Raw genomic sequence first — 21,370 nt, 5'->3', positions numbered from 1 at the left:
ACCTATAGATTTCTTTTGACTTTCGTGGACTTTGATTGATATCGTGTTGGCATACACACTACATCTCATATTATTCAAAAAGCAAATCACATATTAAGAGTATTCTAATTTCCAGATCTAAAAATCATGTTAAGCATTATTAATAACTCTTACACAATTACCTGGAATAAAAGTGTTCAAACAGGCGATATGTCAGATAGACATAGTTAAAACATGTATTTGGGATGATGATTGCTGTTTAACGTCAAGTTGCAAATGTATATTCAGGGCGAGATTTTATAACGGGAAATGAATTTAGAACCCTGATTTGTACTAGTTTACAAGGTAACAACCAACAGAAGGACATGGAAAATTATACAGACATATTATCCAGAGTTCGAGTCGACTTTTCTTTGCAGTTTAATGTTACTTTGAAATAATGGGTGCTTGACCCAGTCTTAGTTCGAACCGAGGAGACATTCGAGGCGGACAAGCTACCTTATGACCATCGAGGTGTTTGTTGTTATATTGCACTATTGTTTCAGATAAGGGTAATCTAAGGTTTGGTATCATAAAAACGTTTAATACCGCTGCAATCGTTTGCACCTGTCCTAAGTCAGGAAATCTGATGTTCAGTAGTTTTCGTTTGTTGATGTGGTTCATAAGTGTTTCTCGTTTCTCGTTTTGGCTATTGTATTTCCCGCTTGAATGGTTTTACATTGGTAATATTTTTGGGGGACTTTATAGTTTGCTGCTCTGTGTGAACCAAGGCTCTGTGTTGAAGACCGTACTTTAATGGTTTACTTTTATAAATTGTGACTCAGATGGAGAGCTGTCTCATTGGCACCCATACCACATCTTCGTATATCTATATATGAGGGATTGATGATACTATTAATCTATAAGCTGACGACAAAAGCTGACGAAAGTAAAACTTATCTACTAAAGAAAGGGGAGGCGACATGAGAAGACTTACATGTAACTCATTTCATTGATCATATCATCATATTTCCTTGTTTTTCCGTGTGAACAAATTAAAACGTATGTTCCCATCAACGTTTATATATACTTTATATACGATGTTCTTGGAAGTTGACATTAAAAAAAAAGAATTAATCCGAAAGGACTAAAGGACTATACCTGTTATGGTGTCATGGACATTTACCATACCTTTATTTAATTTCAGTACATTGTTCACATATATCCTTAAATAAAAAAACATATTTTGAGCTGAGTGGAGAGAGACGAGAACAATTTGTATCTTTTGTGCCGAAAAAAAAAGAGCTTTTTATTACACGGATAAGAGGTGTGTACGTGTCACAACCATTTTTCCATTACCCCCCTCCCCCATCTGAAGTATTGAAAATTTGACAACCCCTTTCCATGCTTAAATATTTTCAGGACCCCCTTACTTTCCACCCCTTCAGGTTAAACATGACCAGTTCCTTTGGTGCATTATCTAATAGATACAGGAATATGTTGTGTGGGTGCCAATGAGACAACTCTCCATCCAAATAACAATTTCAAAAAGTAAATCATTAAAGGTCAATGTACGGCCTTCAACACGGAGCTTTTGCTCACAACGAACAACAAGCCTGAAAGGGCCCCAAATTAATAGACAAGTGTAAAACCATTCAAACGGGAAAACAAACGGTCTAATCTATATAAAAAAGGAGAAACAAGAAACACGTATAAATTACATAAACTAACGACAACTACTGTACATCAGATTACTGACTTGCAAACATTTGCAGCGGGATAAAATGTTTTAATGGTACCAAACCTTCTCCCTTTTTTCTGAAACAATAGCATAACATCACAACATAGAAACACATACGATAAAAAAAAAAATTGGCAGGCTTAACTCAATCCAAAAACGTAAATTAATATACTATGAACGAATAAATTTGATCTGTGATATCTGAATGCTAATGCACAGTTAATTAAATATTAGGGACAAACATTCAAGGCCAACAAGCAAACAAACAAGTGTAAGTAATATATATCTATGTATCTGTGTAAGTAATATATATACTTATGTATCTTCCATAATCAGAAGATCTAACCTAGTTTAAACTTTGTCATTTTTGTAGTATTGAGTTTTATCAAGATAACTTAACTATATCTCCGGCACGTGATATAAAATACACATATATCAAATAACAACACAGTCCAATTACTGTAGAAAATATTTACTAGTAACACTAAATATTATCATTTCCTGGTAGAACTACGTGTAAGTAAACATACATATTTTTGATTATCATACTTATATCTTTTAATCAAATTTGAAAAAAAATTTTTTTAATACAAATTCCTTAATGTTAAAAACTTGCATTTCAGTTTATTTTAATTTCATGCAATACATGGTAAGAAAGGATAATCTATTTTCATATTTAGAATATAAGGTCATTGAGTTATCATTATGAATTATTGTAATCAGTCACCCAAGTGTTTTCACCGAATTGATTGATTAATTAATTTTGTTTGTTTAACACCCAGTGTTATTCATAATGATTCTTGTTTTGTTTACTTTTAGACATGTTCACACACATTGTTCAGATACAACACATGAACCAGAGGCGACGTCAGGGTGTCTAAAGTTTTTGAACGTGAACACGTCGTTCATCATAATCACTAAAATTTATGGTTTGATTTTTTATATTTGGTATTTGTTTTCGGTACCATGGCAACAGCTCGGCGGAAACCCGTTGTCGTCGTAGTAGCTTTAGATTTTGGAACAACATATTCAGGCTACGCTTTCTCTTCTGTCAAAGATTACAAGACAAGCAAACTTAATATAACAATTCAGCCATGGAATTCTGGGGAAAATCGACTTGCTTCGTTCAAAACACCAACAAGTTTATTGCTGAAAAGGAATGGTGATTTTGTGTCCTATGGCTACATAGCAGAAAAAGCATACGAAAATAAATTACTGGACAAAACCGCTGATAAACATGAGTTCTTGTATTTCCGTCAATTCAAAATGGAATTGTATACCAGAAAAGTAAGAGTCATTTTGTTATTTCTGTCATATAATTCCTGAACAGTCAAGGGTTCAATTCATATTCACATGAATACGGTATCACTTGAGGTCGAATTATTCACTTTTAAATCAACTATACATCAGAGAATATATATGCGCTCATTTTGACAAATTTATGGTCCAAACTAACTGTTTATAACGAAAAAAAAAAGAATTCCGCTTTTGTTGATACTATTAAAACACAAAAAGATTCGTTTTCAGTTTGAGGTGAATCATGGCTAATGCCCCTTTAACAAAGTCCAGAGAATTCTACTGGTATATAATCATATCGTTATGTTTGTTATAAAAATATGGTTCCGGACAGAAGATCGCATCAGACTGATTTTGTTAAACAACTATTTAGTTGACATGATAGATCGCAGTGACGTGGTTAGAAAATTTTAAAAATGTATTTGATTGTTAGAAATGGTTTACTAACAAATGTTTTGAGTCATTCTTTGTATCTCATTAGGTTTCTATTTTTTGGTTCAATTTCAATTACACAATGGAATAACCCATCTTCTAAAAAATGGTCGATCCTTTGTTGTCCTCTTATAGTTGATGCGTTTCCCTCCGGATTTGTTTTCTCTCAATCAATATATGACTTTTGAACACCGGTATACTACTGTTGCTTTTATTGAATATCTTATATATGTATAACAAATGACTTTCAACTTTTAAAAATAAAAAATACTAATTTGATGCGCATGCTTCTTTTCAAAGGCTCATTCCAATATGAAATTGAAAGATATCCACGGAATAGAACATTCAGCAATAGATGTGTTTACACAGTCGATCATGGCTTTAAGACAAAGTTGTTTAGATACTCTTATAGATCAAGGTTATGAGCTCGATGAAGATGAGATAAAATGGTGCCTGACAGTTCCTGCGATATGGACAGACGAGGCCAAAATCTTCATGCGAACATCATGTGAGCAGGTAAAGTCAAGAAAAACTTGTATACTTGTTACACATATAGGTGTTATTCACAGGGCTTTAAAAGAAAAGGTGCAAATTTTGAAAAAAGTTGAAACACTATCTTTTATGTAACGATTTAGTCGAATATATTTAACAAAAAAATTTGGGAAGAAATAAAAGGAAAAAAAAGGAAAGCTGAAACGCCTAAACTTTATGAAAAAATATAATTCTTCCTTACTTAAAATCTAAACTATTCACTAGGGATATTATCCGTTCTTCAAAAATCGCTTTGCGAAATTGTCAATTCAAAATGTTTAGATAAGTATATTTAGTGAGTGAAACTTAGTTGCCTTTATTGTGGCACAGAGTATATGCTAGTAACAGGCTGATGGATTATCTGTATTTCGTGTGAACAAGGACAGCTTTTACAATCTTTAACAATTTGAAGATAAAGTCAAAGTATATATTTGTTTGATTTGATTTTGAAAAAAAGTTTCCGTTTATTCGAACCTGCAAAAATATCGACACACAGTTTTGTAATCAAATTCTGTTTTCCGGCGTACTGATACCTCTATGAACATTCTATTTACAGGCCGGAATACCTTCTTATAGATTAGTTATCGCACTTGAACCTGAGGTAGCGTCTCTCTATTGTCAAGTTTGGTGCGCAGAAGGTGAAGCGAAAAGCGCTCTTCGTCCACATACAAAATGTTTGGTAGTTGATTTAGGAGGTAGGTATACAACATCCTGTAGAATGGTGATATACACACAGGCACCATACTTATATCCACCATCTACCGTACCATCAACACAAAGGTTCATCTATGTTTTAGTGTACTATATAATGTTCTCCTATAGTGTTTATTATTCATAAATGTATGTCTGTTAGTTTAAACATATTTTATTGGCAAAAGTAGCCAAAGAGGTTGGGCACAAGGTTTAACAACATCAGTGACGTCTCCTCTCTATATAAAGATAAACGATAATAAATGAAAAAATATTGTAGAAATACATATAGTTCAAACTACAAACAACAATATAATATGGAATAACATATAAACCTAGACTGAAGTGAAGAGTTATAAAGTAGAAATTCTGAATTTTAATAGATTTTTGTAAATCTTTGTGTAATTCTGATATATGATTGAACAGACTCAAAACATGTTTTTGTTGCTGAAATCAAAGGGACTCCAGCATAGAGAAGCTCAATTGTTATAGTATATCTTACATATTTTGATGAAATATTTCTCTAGCCTTTGTGGTCTGATGTTACTTTTATGTACCACATTCATATTTTATACTTTCCATCCAAAATTACCGTCGACATAAGATGAATGAGTAATAAATAAATTGCTCACAAAGAGGGAGGGCTAATTTGCCGGAGATTTGTTTCATTCGACAAGATAGGTAAACATGTTTTAAATAGCCCGATAGATGCTAATTATAGTACAAGAAAATACGTCACATTATTTATTTTCATACCTTGAACAGGTATTCCTACAAAAACAAGGCCAAAACTATTGTTTTTTTTAAATATTGATTTTATTTTATTATTATTAAGCAAGGTGGAATACTACGTAACTTGTCAAGGAGCCAAATAATATCGAACAAATTCAAATCGTGATTTTCTCATTCTGAATATACATTTATGCATATCTGTATTTGTCCTGGTCTTTTAATGATTTATCGTCTATAAGATAAGATGAGATAATACATGTATATATTTTGACCGGAGAACATCTTACATCAGTTGGTCATAGGTCAATGTTACAGTGTCGTTTCTGTCATTTTAACAAACCGGCCCTTCGTTGTGATACAGATGCAACAGCTTCTTGATGTTTTACCTACAATTACTATTTGTAGTGTAACTGATGTGTTCTGTTGTGTTGTTTTATATTCTGATGCCTTGGGTACCGGTGTAGGGACGGGGGTAAACATTTCAGTACTAGTGTATCTATACAGTTTGTGAATTGGCGACAACATTGTTGTTGACTGCATTTGTTACATATAATACCATCATCTTAAAAGATTTCGAAAAAAATGTCTGTGTTGTTTTGAAACTTGTATACAATGGCCTCATTTAAAGTTATGTGTATATTTCACCCGCAACATGTAGAATTCATTGCTATAGAATTTATTCTCGTGTTATTGGTTATGTTCAGTTCAACGGCAGTTGTTCCTTGAATATATTTAATAAATGTAAACACGTGAATAGAAAGTACGTCAAAAGTATGGACAGTCATAAGAATGCACGCAATAAGCGATACATTTTCTTTGATACATGTAAAATGATAAACTAGTATAGTCAAAATGAACCAGAATGACTCTGAATTAAGCAAACATCCAAAAAAATATGATAGAAACATTAAAATTTAATATAAAAACACAAAAAATTCAAATTAACTGAGCGAAATTCAAACCCTTTTATCAAAACCATCATTTATTAGTAGTTCTGTGCTTTACGGATGGAGCTACGGCGATAATTATATATAAATTTGTTATTAAGAAGCTATATCAGTACAATTTATCGATGTTATAATTTTTTCTTTAAAAAGTTTTTTTTTTTATGTAATAAGGACACACTAAACCAATTTCATTTTTAAGGGAAAAGTAGTATAAATAGTTAAACAGTCTTAAAAAGCATAACTTTTTTTTGGTTTGAAATGTCCTTCTGTGGGGATTCCCTGTTTTTCTTACCTAAAAACACCCGAAAATCCACATATCGGACTTTCATCCTTTTTTAGGGTTAAATTTGCTATTGATCACACATATCATAATATATGTAAATCGATATATTGATCAAAAAGCATTTTTATTTTTTGTTTTTAATGGAAATTTTATTCTGTCGGCACTTTTTGAAATTAGCCCTTCTGTGAAAAAAAATCCCGGCAAATTGGCCCTTCCTCTTTGTTTTTGCTCAACATAGGGTAACAATTTAGGGTACATGTTTTATCATAGTATTTCTGATTCATGTGAATACATTTGTTAGCTGTGAAATAAACAAAACATTTTGCTAAGTCCACATTTCTTAATATCTTCTACCTGAAATAAATAATAAATACTGTTGACAAGGAAAATCTCACATAAAATATGCTTTCAGGGGGAACAGCTGACATCAGTGGTCATGAAATTCTTAAAAAGGGTCTCTTCAAAGAGATATGCAAATCGACAGGTAATGATTGTGGCGGGACATGTGTTGACAAAGAATTCTTTAATGTTCTTCATAGCATTCTTGGAGCAGATCGCATGGACACATTCAAGACCAAATATGAAACAGAGTATCTTGACTTGCAGCATTCATTTGAATCTGCCAAAAGAATTATTACAAGAAATGAGACGGATAAAGTAAATGTTCAAATTCCGATCTCGGCCCTGGACAAAATATGTGGTGATGATGGCTTTCTGAAAATAGTGCAAAATTCAGAACATTCGGAAAGGATAACGATTGAAAGCGGGAAAATGCGTTTGATTCCTGATTTTGCTAGATCATTATTCAATAAATCTAGTGAAAGCGTAATCTTAAAAATAGAGAGTGTTCTCGATCAAAATGAGGCGAAAAATATTTCTGTTCTTCTGCTCGTTGGTGGATTTTCAGAGAGCGAAACTGTTCAAGACAAAATAAAGGAAAAGTTTTCTAAGAAAACCGTGATCATTCCCAAAGATCCAACCTTAGCCGTTTTGAAGGGAGCTGTTCTCTTCGGACACCAGCCGGATGTTGTAACAACTAGAATAACACAGTTTGCATATGGAAGAAAAATAAAGCCGATCTTCGACAAAAAGCAACACGAGGAAAGAAAGCGCGTGCTGGTAGACGGTGAAATGAGGTGTGATGGAGTTTTTGAACTTCTGGTGAAATCTGGAAGTTCCGTTCCAATTGGGAAAAATATTACAAAACTTTATCACACTATAAAAAAGAATCAGGAGAAAATTCGTGTTGCTTTGTACAAATCGTGCAACGACGACACAAAGTACATAGACGACGAAGATTGTAGCTTGGTAGGGGAATGTTTTATATCAGTTCCAAAACCATGTGAACAAAAAAGAACTGTAAAAGTCGAATTCGAATTTGGAGACACAGAAATATTCATAACTGCTACTGACAAAAATACAAAAGAAGTATCTAAAGAAACATTCCGTCTAGAATGATTCAAGTGAGATAGCTAAGATCGATATTTCCCTTCTAAAATGACATGGTTAAAATGCAAATTACTTATTATGCGTGTGTTAATATCTAGATAATATTTCATTTATAATAACAATAGTAAATAATAATAAAGTCTACTTATATGTATGTATGTAGCATAATGATGAGATTATTATTATTATGAATGCACGGTAAGAGTTTTATAATGAATGATAATAAGCAGTTCTCTAGTCGCATTGATCGTTGACCAAGAAATAAAAACAAGTTAGTCGAAAGGAAAGTAAAGCTAGTAGCAATGTCACAGTCAACCAATCCTAAAGCTATACCAGTTAGTAAATGCGATAGGCATAAGTCTATATATTGATTATTAAATTTAATTTCTAGAAATCACTGTGGTTTCCAAAATGACTTTAAAGTAAAAACACAAAAATACTGAACTCAAGGAAATTCAAAATGGAAAATCCTTTATCAAATTAAACAATAAAAAGACACAACATTCTCAATTTTGACTCCCAATTAATTTTAACAGGAGAAGGCTTTAACATCTTGTCCTGATTCTTTTTAAAGGAAAATTACACTCAGTCTGCCAGGCAAAGAAGAAAAAATAGATATTCTGAATAAATTCATTTCACAGTAAAATTGTTGAAAAATTTATTTGCTTATCACTGAAAAAAATTCATGAAACAGACCAAGCTGCACCACCTTTTATAAAGTTTATATTATAAAGTATAAAACAATGGGACTTGTTTTTTTAACATGTTGATAATTCATTAGTTTTTGCAACCTTGTCTCAAAATACAAATACATTCCTACAATACCATTTACAGTACTTAGTCTAAAATGTCTCGTATATTTAAGTTCAACGTGTAATTGACCAAACATTAATGAAGTAGAAAAGAATCTATCACTTAAAATAAAATTCATTAATATATTTTATAGGGTTGTTTCAAGCCAAAATATGTGTATTTGAAGACTCTCACTACCGATTAGTTTACAGTTATACAAGATCTTAAAATAGGCATTACCTGTAAAGTATTTACTAAAACTTTGAAAAATCTATTTATAGAAGAAATTTTACCTGGGATCAATTTGTAAAGGCGTAAAAATTAATTTGAACTTCCTATTTAAAAAACAGAGCAGAATTTGAACAGTAATGATAATATTCAGATAACAGGTATTATATATGTTTGTACAGCCCTGTTTGTTGATATAATCGTCTTTATTTGATTCTCACAAACAAAAAATAACTTAAATTATGGTTTCGTTTCGTTTCGTTTGTTTGCTTATTTGTTTGTTTGTATATTTGTTTACAAATCTCCTTAGACCATGACATAACGAAAGTGAAACAAGATTTTATACCCCTGTCCCAGGTTAGGGGAGGGTTTGGATCCCGCTAACATGTTTAACCCCGCCACATTATTTATGTATGTGCCTGTCCCAAGTCAGGAACCTGTTATTCAGTGGTTGTCGTTTGTTTATGTGTTTCATATTTGTTTTTCGTTCATTTTTTTTTACATAAATAAGGCCGTTAGTTTTCTCGTTTGAATTGTTTTACATTGTCTTATGATCTCTTATCGGGACCTTTTATAGCTGACTATATGCGGTATGGGCTTTGCTCATTGTTGAAGGCCGTACGGTGACATAAACTATAATTGTTTATGTTTGTGTCATTTTAGTCTTTTGTGGATAGTTGTCTCATTGTCAATCATACAACATCTTCTTTTTTATATTGATGAAAATTGGTCATAATTCATCAAGGTATTGTAATTACTATCTAAGTAACCGCATTTATACATTTGTTTCCCGTGCCTAAGGTAGACATGGTAGATATGCAGGTTTGTTTACCCAAGAAAATTCATATTTCACGAGGGCCCTGCCCGATGGAAATATGATTTTTCGAGGGTGAATAAATCTTCATATCTCCCGAGGCCAAGCGAAATTAATGTTTTATTCCACCGCCTATGCTTTATTAACTATTTGAACATCAACTATAAGTGTGCATACAGTCTTGTTAGTATCCGCTTGTTTTTATTACTAAATACGACATTCATTGATTAACAGTACTGATCAAAAGTTAATTAATAGTCTTTTCGTTTTAACGTCTGAAATAAATTTGAACATGATAATGATATTTGCAATGTCTATTTAGAAAATAAGAAATTCAAGACGTTATGTACAGCAACCGCGCGTAACGGCGCATGAATTAGTCCCGACATTTCAGAAGGAAATATGATACCGAGAGGGGAATATGAAGATTTGTCCAATGACACATGGAATAGTCTCAACCAACCAAATACTGTTTAAACTATCAATATGTATAAACATTGGAATAATATTTTTTATTCATTTATTTTTGGCACTTTCATCAAACATGTTACTGTTCTGCAGAAGGAATTTAAGACCGTGGCGACGTTTACACCTCAACATTTACTATATAAGTTAAGACTTAATTGTGGACTTGGCAATGTTTTTTTAGGCATGGCATTTACTAGATAATTTAATTTACTTTGCTTTCATGCTTCAGAAGAAATAAGAATTATTAATAACCTCAATTTTGAGATTTTATGATTTCCACAGGAATACCAAAATAAACAAACACATGAATTTCATTTGATACAGTCCATCACTTACAAAATCCTTGCAATTTTTATATAGATATCTATCTTCTATCTATTGTCCATGTCAATCTCAGTTTCCAAATCTTATTTTGGCACATTCGTTGGAGTTGGAACAAAAAAAAAGAGAATCTCAAGATCTTTAATAGTTTATAATTTTCTGAAATGAAAAATATACTTAAAATTGAATTGTTATGTTTTTCCATGACTTCAGCTTTTCTGTAAATTTTGTGGTGTTGATATGGCCATATTGGTAAAAAGGTTCAACCTAATTGTGCGTTGTCAAAAAGTAAATAGTCGTGAAAATTTGATCTCCACATATAACACACGGTTAGAACTTAAAATCAAAACAATTTCCACTTTATTTTTGAATGATATTCGTAAGATCAAATTTCAACAATCCAAAAAATTAATTTCTTCAAAAAGAATATTTTTATAATTATAATGTTTATATGAACTTCTGAGCTTACATGTTTCTTCAAACTCTTTTTTTGTTTACCTTTGACATTCAAGTGTAATCATCTTTCGTAAATGTCAGTTTATATTTTTATTGGCATCTTATTTGAACAATCTTATAATATCAATTTGTTATAGCTTTTGTCGTAAAACCATAGACATATACTTTATTTGTGTCCATATAAATATACAATGTAAATAATAGTGAAATAGATCTGTTAAGAATATGTAAATTTGTTCCCGATAAAGAAATTTTAGGGCAGGTAATTTAAATTCAAACGTTTTGAAAAAAAACACTGCAACTCCATCACTCTTTTTCGCGGACATGTCAATTTTTAATAATACTCTAGTAACATTGCAACTTACTAGTTTTTTTTTATCTCATATATTAATACTTTCCATTTGAATTTTGTTTAAAACATTTGCTTTAATTTGTTTATTAATTAGTATATTTAAATTTAAAAAAAAAATGATCCAAGATTATTGAGAAGACCCTTTAAGAATATTAATTTATACATATTAATTCGTGAAAAACAAAAGGAACTAAGAAGAAGAATGTACATCAAATGAGTAGAAGGGACACCAGCTACACTATAACATTGTTTATTTAGTCATTAATGAAATTGGAATAGTGAAATAATAAATCGTTTTTAGCAGTAAGTATTGTTCAATTTTGTCAGAATAAGGTACGAAACATTGATGATGAATTTTTACTTACAAGCGAATATTAGACCTCATCAAATCCGTATTCATGTGAACTCAAATTTACTTCCTAAGCTAGAGATGATTAACACATGAACTGTACGTGTTAAGTTATTAAAAGGAAAAGAATGTCAACATTGAAAATGAAATAAAGGTAAAACATTTGATTGTCCGATTCGATCATCAAAATATTATTCATATACAGGTAAAAACGATGATTTATTATTATTTTTAAACTGTAAAAAGAAATTAAACTTACAATGGAGAATCCAATTACATGAGTTTGCTTCCTTTTTGTATCCAAATTCATGACTATATGACACATATATGACCATCGGAGGTCTTCAGAGGTCAACTCGATTAGTCAATTAGATGGCATGTTGTCTTAAATACCCACTAAACGAAGCTACATATTTACGGGCCCATGCGCTGTATATTGTTTATTCTAGACTTTATATAATTTTGAGACATGCATAAGTTGTACATTTTTATAAATAAAATTTTAGAATTGAAGTCAAAACGGTGAACATGGATTTGACAGCTTGTGTCAAAACAGAAATTCAAACACCATTCTTAATAATACCTACCAAAATGTCTTTACGACTTGTGGTAATCAAAAGGAACAAAGAAGATAAAAAACCTACACATCAAATAAGTTAATTCAACAGTAAACACTATCCAAATAATTCCAACCAAAGGGTGTTTGAAACTGTATGATTGATTAAACAATAGTATATAAAACAGATTCCAAATTCCAAAAATTCAAACAATGCACAGTTTAATGTGTTGTAAGATTTTCCATTGTTTATATATCTGAATAAAACTATTTCTGACTAATACAACATAACTAGACATGCGATTCTATCAATACGACAAATAAATTATAAAAACAATACTGATGATCTAGTATATGTATTTAAAGAATGGCTTGTGAAGAATCTGACAATACATTATTGGTGGCAGCTATCGATTTTGGAACAACTTATAGTGGATATGCCTTTTCAACAAGAGATAGCTTCAAAAAAGATAAACTAGATATTAAGGCCAATCAAGTATGGAATGCAGGTTCAAAACAACTGTTGTCATTGAAAACACCCACATGTATACTTTTAAAGAAAAACCAAGAAATAGTATCTTTTGGATATCAAGCAGAGAACGACTATGCTGCTGTTGTGACTGATGAATCGGAAAATGATTATTATTTTTTTCAGCAGTTTAAGATGAAGTTATATCGCTGTGAGGTTAGTTTTAAATGTTTCTTTGTTTTCCTTACGTTTCTTGTTTGTAGAATTGCAATATACCTGTTGTCATATATGTACCAAGGCATGTTATAAGTATTAAACGTGTAAAAGAATAAAAAAAAAACAACATAATATAAATTGATTTTAACAAATTAAATGTGATATAATTTTGTATTAAGATACAGCTTAAGAATTTGTTAGTCCTCTCTCAAAAGAAGGATCATTATTTCATACATGAACAAATGACTTTATCCATAATCGATAGCGAGTAAATATGTCTTTCAAATATAATATGCATATCATTATATAATAAATAGGAGTGCCTCATTGACTGATGTAGCAATTACTAGAATAGAAAGCAAAACTGGGTGTTGTCAGATCTTGATAAGTAAATAATATATCTGCAGTCAGATTAGGCTTACAAATAAATGTACTAATATTCATTTCCCATTAATTCAGAGTCATAATCATGTTGTGTTTAAGGTTATCTCAGGAAAGGCATAATAATACCAGAAAGTACACGCCGTGTAATTTTATGGTTATTTTTTTTGCCAAGATAGGGTTTCGGTTATATATCGATTCTTTTTAAGGAACAACCTATTCAATTACCAAATTAGCGCCCAAAATTGTCCTGTATGAATATATTTACTTTTACAGAATCTAACATTAGATACTCCATTACTTGATGTTCGTGGGCAGTCATTGCCAGCAGTTGTTGTATTTGCTTCATGTATAAAAGCTCTACGTGATCACCTGCATCAGACACTTTCAGATAAGGGAGTACCTGTGAACCCGGATGAAATTAAATGGGTATTGACAGTTCCTGCCATATGGTCGGATGGAGCGAAACAGTTCATGAGGGAAAGTGCTAAGAGGGTTCGTGTCTTTTCAGTTATTTAATGTCATGTTTTTGTGAGAGATGAAAATCAATTTTATTTTATTCCATATGCAAATTTATCCTGTCGAATACAAAGAAATGTGATTCTAAATTTGCATTGATTCAAACGACGGACCATTCAATAAAACAACAGGTCCGTATTGGTTCACACCATGTCCGGACAAAAATATATTTTGTATATTTTCCGACAAGGGTTTCATTTCGAAAAAAAGTAATGGTGATTAAATGGAGAAGATAAGGATACCCGAAATAGGTGCATTGTCAATTGATTCTTTTGAATACAAAAGCAAGGGTATATATTTAAGTGCTGTAATCATAACATAATCTGAAAAAAAATCAAATAATGCTAGTTATCTGCTTGTAAGGATTTTGAATGATTCATTATAATATTTTTTTATGATCCAGATTTAACTTCACCACCGTCTGTAGTCTCGTGTAATTACTCATCAAGAAACTGGTGGTATTATATTACTATGATATAAACATATAAAAATGTAACTAAATCATATATTTTACTATTTATTTATGTTGTTTTTAGAAAGTTCGACTGATTTCAAATCATGTCACGGATGACTGATAAAGAAAGTTTGCCATTGATATAATACACATACAGTAAACGTTTTAGCACAAAATAGTTACACATATCCAACGTCTTCGTTTACTTATAGATATTTCTTGAAGTAAGCATATGCACCTCCTTTATTTTAGGCAGGTATCAAAGATGATAAACTTGTCATATCCTTGGAGCCGGAAGATGCTTCCATCTACTGCCAGTGTTTATCCATGTCGAGTCAACAAGGTTTTCAGGAAGGATTTTCGAAGATTCAGAAGGGAACAAAATATATGGTAGTTGATTTAGGAGGCAAGTGATTACCTTGATCCTATTTTTGACCTTTTCATCGAATATGTGGTACAGTTATTACACCTCCATTTAGTTTTTTGTTGTTGCTACTATTTTGAATGCAATTATTGAAACACAAACATTTGGGAAAAGAATAAAGTCTCTTAGAAATCAAACAAGATCATTGTGTGTTTAGGATTTTTGATCACATGGATATATAACCTTATATTTTTAGCTGTATCTGATAAAAGCCTTTCGGAATTTTGGTCCTCGATGCACATCAACTACGTACATTATTTGGCCTTATTATTTAAAATCACTCGTCATGTGTTCACACCTTAAAGCATGGTATTTATGATGAGTTTATTTTGAATTGCTCTGTTTTAACATTTTATGAACTTACATTTTAGGCGGGACCGTGGATATAACTGCTCATGAGAAGTTAGATGAACACAAGATGGTGGAGTTATGTAAAGCTACAGGTGATGACTGCGGTGGTACATCAGTAGACAAAGAATTCCTGCAAATATTCCATGATATCGTTGGAAAAGATGTGATGGAAAGTTTGGCACGTGAAGAGGTAGACTCGTATCTTGATCTTTGTAGATCATTTGAAACAACAAAGCGTAACAAATTTGATGCTAATAATATAAGGCCGAAAGTCACAATTATTTTCCCATTTGTTTCTATCGACAAACTTTGTAAACGTAAACTGGATAAAGAATTCGAAACTTTGCTTACAGAGTCAAAGTACTCACAAAAGATCACACTGAAGAATGATAAACTGATAATTGATTCAGAATTAATGAAATCTTTATTCAGAAAGGTAATAGAAAGAACTATCAAATTGATTAGAAATACATTCTCCTATAGTAAGGCACGCGACATTACTACACTTCTACTTGTTGGCGGATTTTCTGAATGTTATTTAGTTCAGGAGCAAATTCGAAAGGCTTTCAGTGACAAAACAGTTATTTCCCCGGATGACCCAGGACTGGCGGTGCTTAAAGGTGCCGTTTTGTTTGGACACATGCCAAATCTCATCCAGTCTAGATTCACTCGAAGGACATATGGACGTCGTATCAAACCTGTATTCGACAGTAAATTGCATGATCGGTCAAGACTTGTTGTTGAAGACGGAGAAGAACGATGTGACCGCGTTTTTGAGGCTTTTATGTCGGCCAATGAATCCATTCAAGTTGGCACTAAAGTAAAAGTCAGCTACCATACCATACGAAGAAGACAAGACAAAATTAATGTTGCCATTTACGTCACGGAGGAAGAGACTATCCCTAAGTACGTTGATGAAAGAGGGTGTAAAAAAATAGGCGAGTTTGTCATTGATATTCCAAATCCTACCGACGAAAGGCGCCATGGAAAAGTCCAGTTTACATTCGGAGATACGGAAATAAAGGCAAAGGCCGTAGAAACAGAATCAAAAGCTGTTGTAAGAGCAAAGCTAAATCTCCTTTAAGATGCCTTTAGATATGAACCCTCTTGCTTGTGTAACACTTTAGATAATTTGACTGTGACTGTGATTAAAATTATTATTTTTTTATTATGTCCATCGTGTAATCATGTAACTTTCAATTGTTGTGTTGTTTCAAATAGCATGAGAAATGCAAACCATTTATGAATAAATGCTTCTTGATATATGAGACTATTGTACAAAGATATACATTTCTAGGGTCAACGTACGGCCTAAAACAATATAAGAAACCTGAAAACGAAACCTTCACTGAATAAAAAACCTATACTGAATACGAAACCTATACTGAATACGAAACCTTTACTGAATATGAAACCTATACTGAATACTAAACCTATACTGATTACGAAACATATACTGAATACGAAACCTATACTGAATAGGAAACCTATTCCGAATAGGGAACCCATACTGAATACGAAACCTATACTTAATACAAAACCTATACCGAATACGAAACCTATACTGAATACGAAACCTATATCGAATACAAAACCGATACTAAATACGAAACCTAAACTGAATACAAAACCTTTACTGAATACAAACCCTATTCCAAATACGAAACCTTTAATGAATACAACACCTATACTAAATACGAAACCTATACTGAATACGAAACCTTTACTGAATACGAAACCTTAACTAAATACGAAACCTATACTGAATACGAAAACTTTACTGAATACGAAACATATACTGAATACAAAACCTATACTAAATACGAAACCTATACTTAATACGAAACCTATACTGAATACAAAACCTATACTGAATAGGAAACCTATTCCGAATACAAAACCTATACTGTATACGAAATCTTTACTGAATACGAAACCCATACTAAATACAAAACCTATACCGAAAACGAAACCTATACTGAATACGAAACCTTTACTGAATACAAAACCTATATTAAATTAGAAACCTGTACTGAATACAAAACTTAAACTGAATATTAAACCTATACTGAATACGAAACCTATTCTGAATACGAAACCTATATTGAATACAAAATCTATTCCGACTACGAAACCTATACTTAATACGAAATCTTTATTGAATAAGAAACCCATACTGAATACAAAACTTATTCCGGATAGAAACCTTTACTGAATATGAAACCCATATTGAATACAAAACCTATACTGGATACGAAACCTATACTAAATAAGAATCCTGTACTGAATACGAAACCCATACTGAATACGAAACCTTTACTGAATATGAATCCTTTATTGAATACGAAACCTATACTGAATACAAAACCTATTCCGAATTCGAAACCTATACTGAATAGAAAACCTGTTCCGAATACGAAACCTATACTGAATACGAAGCCCATACTGGATACGAGACCTTTACTGAATACGAAACCTATACCAAATACGAAACCTATCATGAAAACGAAATCCATACTTAATACGAAACCTATACTGAATACGAAACCTATACTGAATACGAAACCTTTACTGAATAGAAAGTCACAATATTATCCGGAATTTCAAGTTTGAAATAGATATAAAAAAAGTTTGAATAATATTTACTTAATACATATCTCAATTTGATGTTTGTTAATTATACTATACATTTGCATGTTTGTCTTTACAAGTAAAAATGTATGCAGTATTTTGGGACTGAAGCTATGATTCGAAACGTATTTTAACAAGAACTATCTTTAAAAAAGATATCCGACGTATTTAAATTTGAGTATATGTTTAAAACTATTATTTCGATAACCTTCAGAAGCACAATGGCTCAATGATGCAGGACCTCTTTAATAAAATCTCAATCTGAATGTAACTACAAGAAATTCTTTACTAAGTCTGGTTATATTAAGGCAATAATATATAAGAATATTGTGATGACACCTAAAATTTTTATTTGTCAAAAAAATCTAGTGCAAATAAAAAGAAACAAATATACATTTACTTCTGTTTAAATTAAACTTAATTTATGGTTAACAAAGCTAGAAACTATTGGTAGTATAAGTAGTATCTTTCTGTTTACATTCACAAAAACCCCGCGGAAATCTCACATGCCGGTAGGTGCGTTCTAAAATTCATGTACATTCGTACAACAAAGTTTACATTAAAAATTATATAATTGTCCCGAATACACAGCTGTCATGGATGCAAAGAGCTATTGCCTTTGGAGACACAATTAGTCTAATAAAAATATAAATCTTTGTAAGATCTAGTTCAAATATTTATAGTTTTTCACTTGCTTTCCATCACGATATAATTCTCGAGACGTTTTTTCAAACACAACCAAATCACCGACCATGACAGCATTTTGTCAAATCACAGAAAGTATTTTCGAGCATGCGTAGTCTGTTGCCATAGTGAAGCGTACTTAAGTTCAAAGTGCACAAACCAAAACTATACCGACTACGTCGGAAAAAATCACAATGATTTTAAAATCATTAAATATTTTTCAAAAAGCGATACACAATAATCCTAGACCTAGAATAATATCGTTTTAGAAGATGTTTATGCAATCTTCAAGACCTGTTTTCCGTGATGGTGGAAGATGTAATATCTAAAGGGGATGAGGCATGCATAAGTTAACGATACTTTTGCATGTAGTTCAACATGAACGAACATTAAAGCTTATGTTATCTTTTTTTTCGGTACTAATGAAAAAAATGAATTCATATCTTGTTAGCAGCTTGTAAGTCATGAGCCATGTGGGCACTTTTTTTTGGTCTGTGTGCATATATCTGCATTGCAAGTTAGGATATTTTCATTAAGACAACATGTACAATGTTGTTAAGTTTGCAACCAATGGACTAATCACGGATATGGACATTTCAAAGATGATTTACAAAGTATCTACAAACATATTTTAACTAGAAGCAAGACTAGTTCTAAGTCGAAATAATTGTATCATTTTCTTTGATCAAAAGTAAAACACAAAATATGGTTATTCATATTTGTTACTATTCAAATGTAAACATTTGGACATTTTTAGCTATATCTTTTGTCATTTTTTTTCTCGTTTTATCATCCCCTCAAATAGTTTAATCCTTTTTAGGATTCTCAAATATAGTTACCTGGAGAACTACTAAAGAGACATTTATTTTAAAAATGCGTATCCAGTGAGGTACAGTGAAGTACAATTGATAATGTTTATTTTAATGCTATCACTAACACTGTGTCCATACTTCTGCTGTTTTACTCGAGTTCTTTTTTTTTTTAGTCATTTTGAAAAAAGAAATATATCTTCCCCATACACATGTCTAATCCCTTGTCCTTTTTAGTTTGGTTTTATTCTCAAACATTGAGTCCTCTTGCACAACTAAATATACATTCTAACACGACGTTCTTCAAACGCCCTGAGTACACAACCGTGGTAATAATATGACTATATTGTTTTGGCTGTTTCGATCATATTTCTACGTCATATGCCTTTTGACGAATCGGCTACCCGACGTCATTGAGCAATGACGTGAGAAATTAAGAATTTTACGGGACAATACACGCTTGTAAAACTGAAAATCAGTACAAGGGAATAAATATGCTAACATGTGTTATAAAATATTATATCAGTATTACAAATATAATCTAGGATTCTATCCTAATTCTATCCTACTTTTTTAAAAATTGAGCTGGTTTAGATAGTTTTATGTATAAGTGTTTTTTATTTGTAGTTAGTCACCATTTCGTTTTTATCATGTATATCTATTCCATAGTCCTTTTTTATATAAATTTACCGTTTGCAAAAGTATGAATTATTCAAATAATAAGGATGTTCTTATCCCAGGCAGATTCCTTTCGCCGTGTTAGGCACAACGTTTTGGAACTTTGGTCCTTAATGCTCTTCAACTTCGTACAGCTTGTTTAGACTTTCGTACGTTTTTTTATCTGAGCGTCACTGATTAGATTGGTCTTGTGAAGACGAAACGCGCGTCTGGCGTATACAGTTACAAACGTTGTACCTTTTGATAGCTTTTATTTGTGTGTTTCTCTGTCCTATATGTTCTCTGATCAATATGTATTGTAGTCCTGTCATGTACTGTTGGCATTTCAATTATATTAAACATTGCCATTAAAGCGGGAGGTTTGGCCATCCACAAAACCAGGTTCAGTCTTCTATTTTGTTTTTGAAATGTCCTGTGCCAAGTCAGAAAAATGGTCATTGTTATATTATAGATCGTTTTTGTGTGTGTTACATTTAAGGGTTTTGTTTCTTTTGTGTGTCGTAGTTCTCTTACATTTGATGTGTTTCCCAAAGTTTTAGTTTGTAACCCGGATTGTTTTCTCTCAATCGAATTATGAATTTTGAACAGCAGTATTCTGCTGCTGCCTTTGTTTATAAGCCAATTTATTTCAAACATACAATTGCAAGACATGTAAGTAAAATTATCATTTGAAGTCATCCAAATCTATCCCAATACCTTACGGTTAATAGTTTAAGCATGTCACTAATTAAGTTTGCTTCGTTCTTTTTACTTCAATTTAATAGTGCGTTTATTCAAGGGAACAGCAAATGTTTGTGTTCACATAGAGAGCTTCCAAAAGAATTGACAATTTTTTCAATTAGAATAGAAATAATGAAAAGGGTATTGAATATGTACTGATTTTACTACGGATTTGTACACCGAAATGATCAGAAATGTCCTAAATTCTTTTAACACTTGAAACAGAAGGGTTTCCAGAACCCATGTTCTTTTTGTGGACATAATCAAAATCAATTAAATAAAATATCAATTGGAAACAACGATAGACAAAGTTCGTGCAAATATTTTACCGAAACAAATATACATCTGGTGTCTGTTTTATCATAGAATGGGTGGCTGGTATAAGATGACATTAATTTAACATGGAATACTTGTGACCTACTTTTAAGTGCAAGTATCATTTCCTGCATTCTATATAAATGAAATACAAACATCAAACAGTGGAAGCGTGATCATGACTTATGTCAATTGTAAATATTTTGAAATGTTTGTGTTACATACTGTTTTACAAAGTATTCTAATGACAACTTCAACAAACAATGGATTACTTGAGATAAATTCCTAAATAGAAATGATGAATACTAAATACTTTTCTTGTGT

General features: G+C 31.7%; 2 protein-coding genes across 5 annotated transcripts; both read left to right on the top strand.

The window, feature by feature from the left end:
* The first annotated feature begins 2,057 nt into the window (after window positions 1-2,057).
* On the top strand, window positions 2,058-8,757 carry LOC134721919 (heat shock 70 kDa protein 12A-like). Of its 3 annotated transcripts, XM_063585219.1 has the most exons (5): window positions 2,058-2,215; window positions 2,519-2,986; window positions 3,728-3,943; window positions 4,515-4,653; window positions 7,023-8,757. In XM_063585219.1, exons 2-5 carry the CDS (start codon window positions 2,666-2,668, stop codon window positions 8,066-8,068), a joined length of 1,722 nt encoding a protein of 573 aa, XP_063441289.1. In that variant the 5' UTR covers window positions 2,058-2,215; window positions 2,519-2,665; the 3' UTR covers window positions 8,069-8,757. The 3 variants fall into 3 exon arrangements, with proteins under 3 accessions (XP_063441289.1, XP_063441291.1, XP_063441290.1); XM_063585221.1 differs by lacking the exon at window positions 2,519-2,986; XM_063585220.1 differs by lacking the exon at window positions 2,058-2,215 and having other exon boundaries at window positions 2,266-2,986.
* Window positions 8,758-9,149: 392 nt separating this feature from the next.
* Window positions 9,150-16,476, top strand: LOC134721918 (heat shock 70 kDa protein 12A-like). Of its 2 annotated transcripts, none has more exons than XM_063585218.1 (5): window positions 9,150-9,240; window positions 12,762-13,080; window positions 13,738-13,956; window positions 14,687-14,840; window positions 15,230-16,475. In XM_063585218.1, exons 2-5 carry the CDS (start codon window positions 12,763-12,765, stop codon window positions 16,291-16,293), a joined length of 1,755 nt encoding a protein of 584 aa, XP_063441288.1. In that variant the 5' UTR covers window positions 9,150-9,240; window position 12,762; the 3' UTR covers window positions 16,294-16,475. The 2 variants fall into 2 exon arrangements, with proteins under 2 accessions (XP_063441288.1, XP_063441287.1); XM_063585217.1 differs by lacking the exon at window positions 9,150-9,240 and adding an exon at window positions 11,661-11,793 and having other exon boundaries at window positions 15,230-16,476.
* The last annotated feature ends 4,894 nt before the right edge of the window (window positions 16,477-21,370 follow it).

Source organism: Mytilus trossulus, chromosome 6 (assembly GCF_036588685.1).
Source record: "Mytilus trossulus isolate FHL-02 chromosome 6, PNRI_Mtr1.1.1.hap1, whole genome shotgun sequence".
Taxonomy (NCBI): Eukaryota; Metazoa; Mollusca; class Bivalvia; order Mytilida; family Mytilidae; genus Mytilus; species Mytilus trossulus.
Note: the sequence above shows the minus strand (reverse complement) of the source record. Positions and strands in the feature narration are given on the sequence as shown.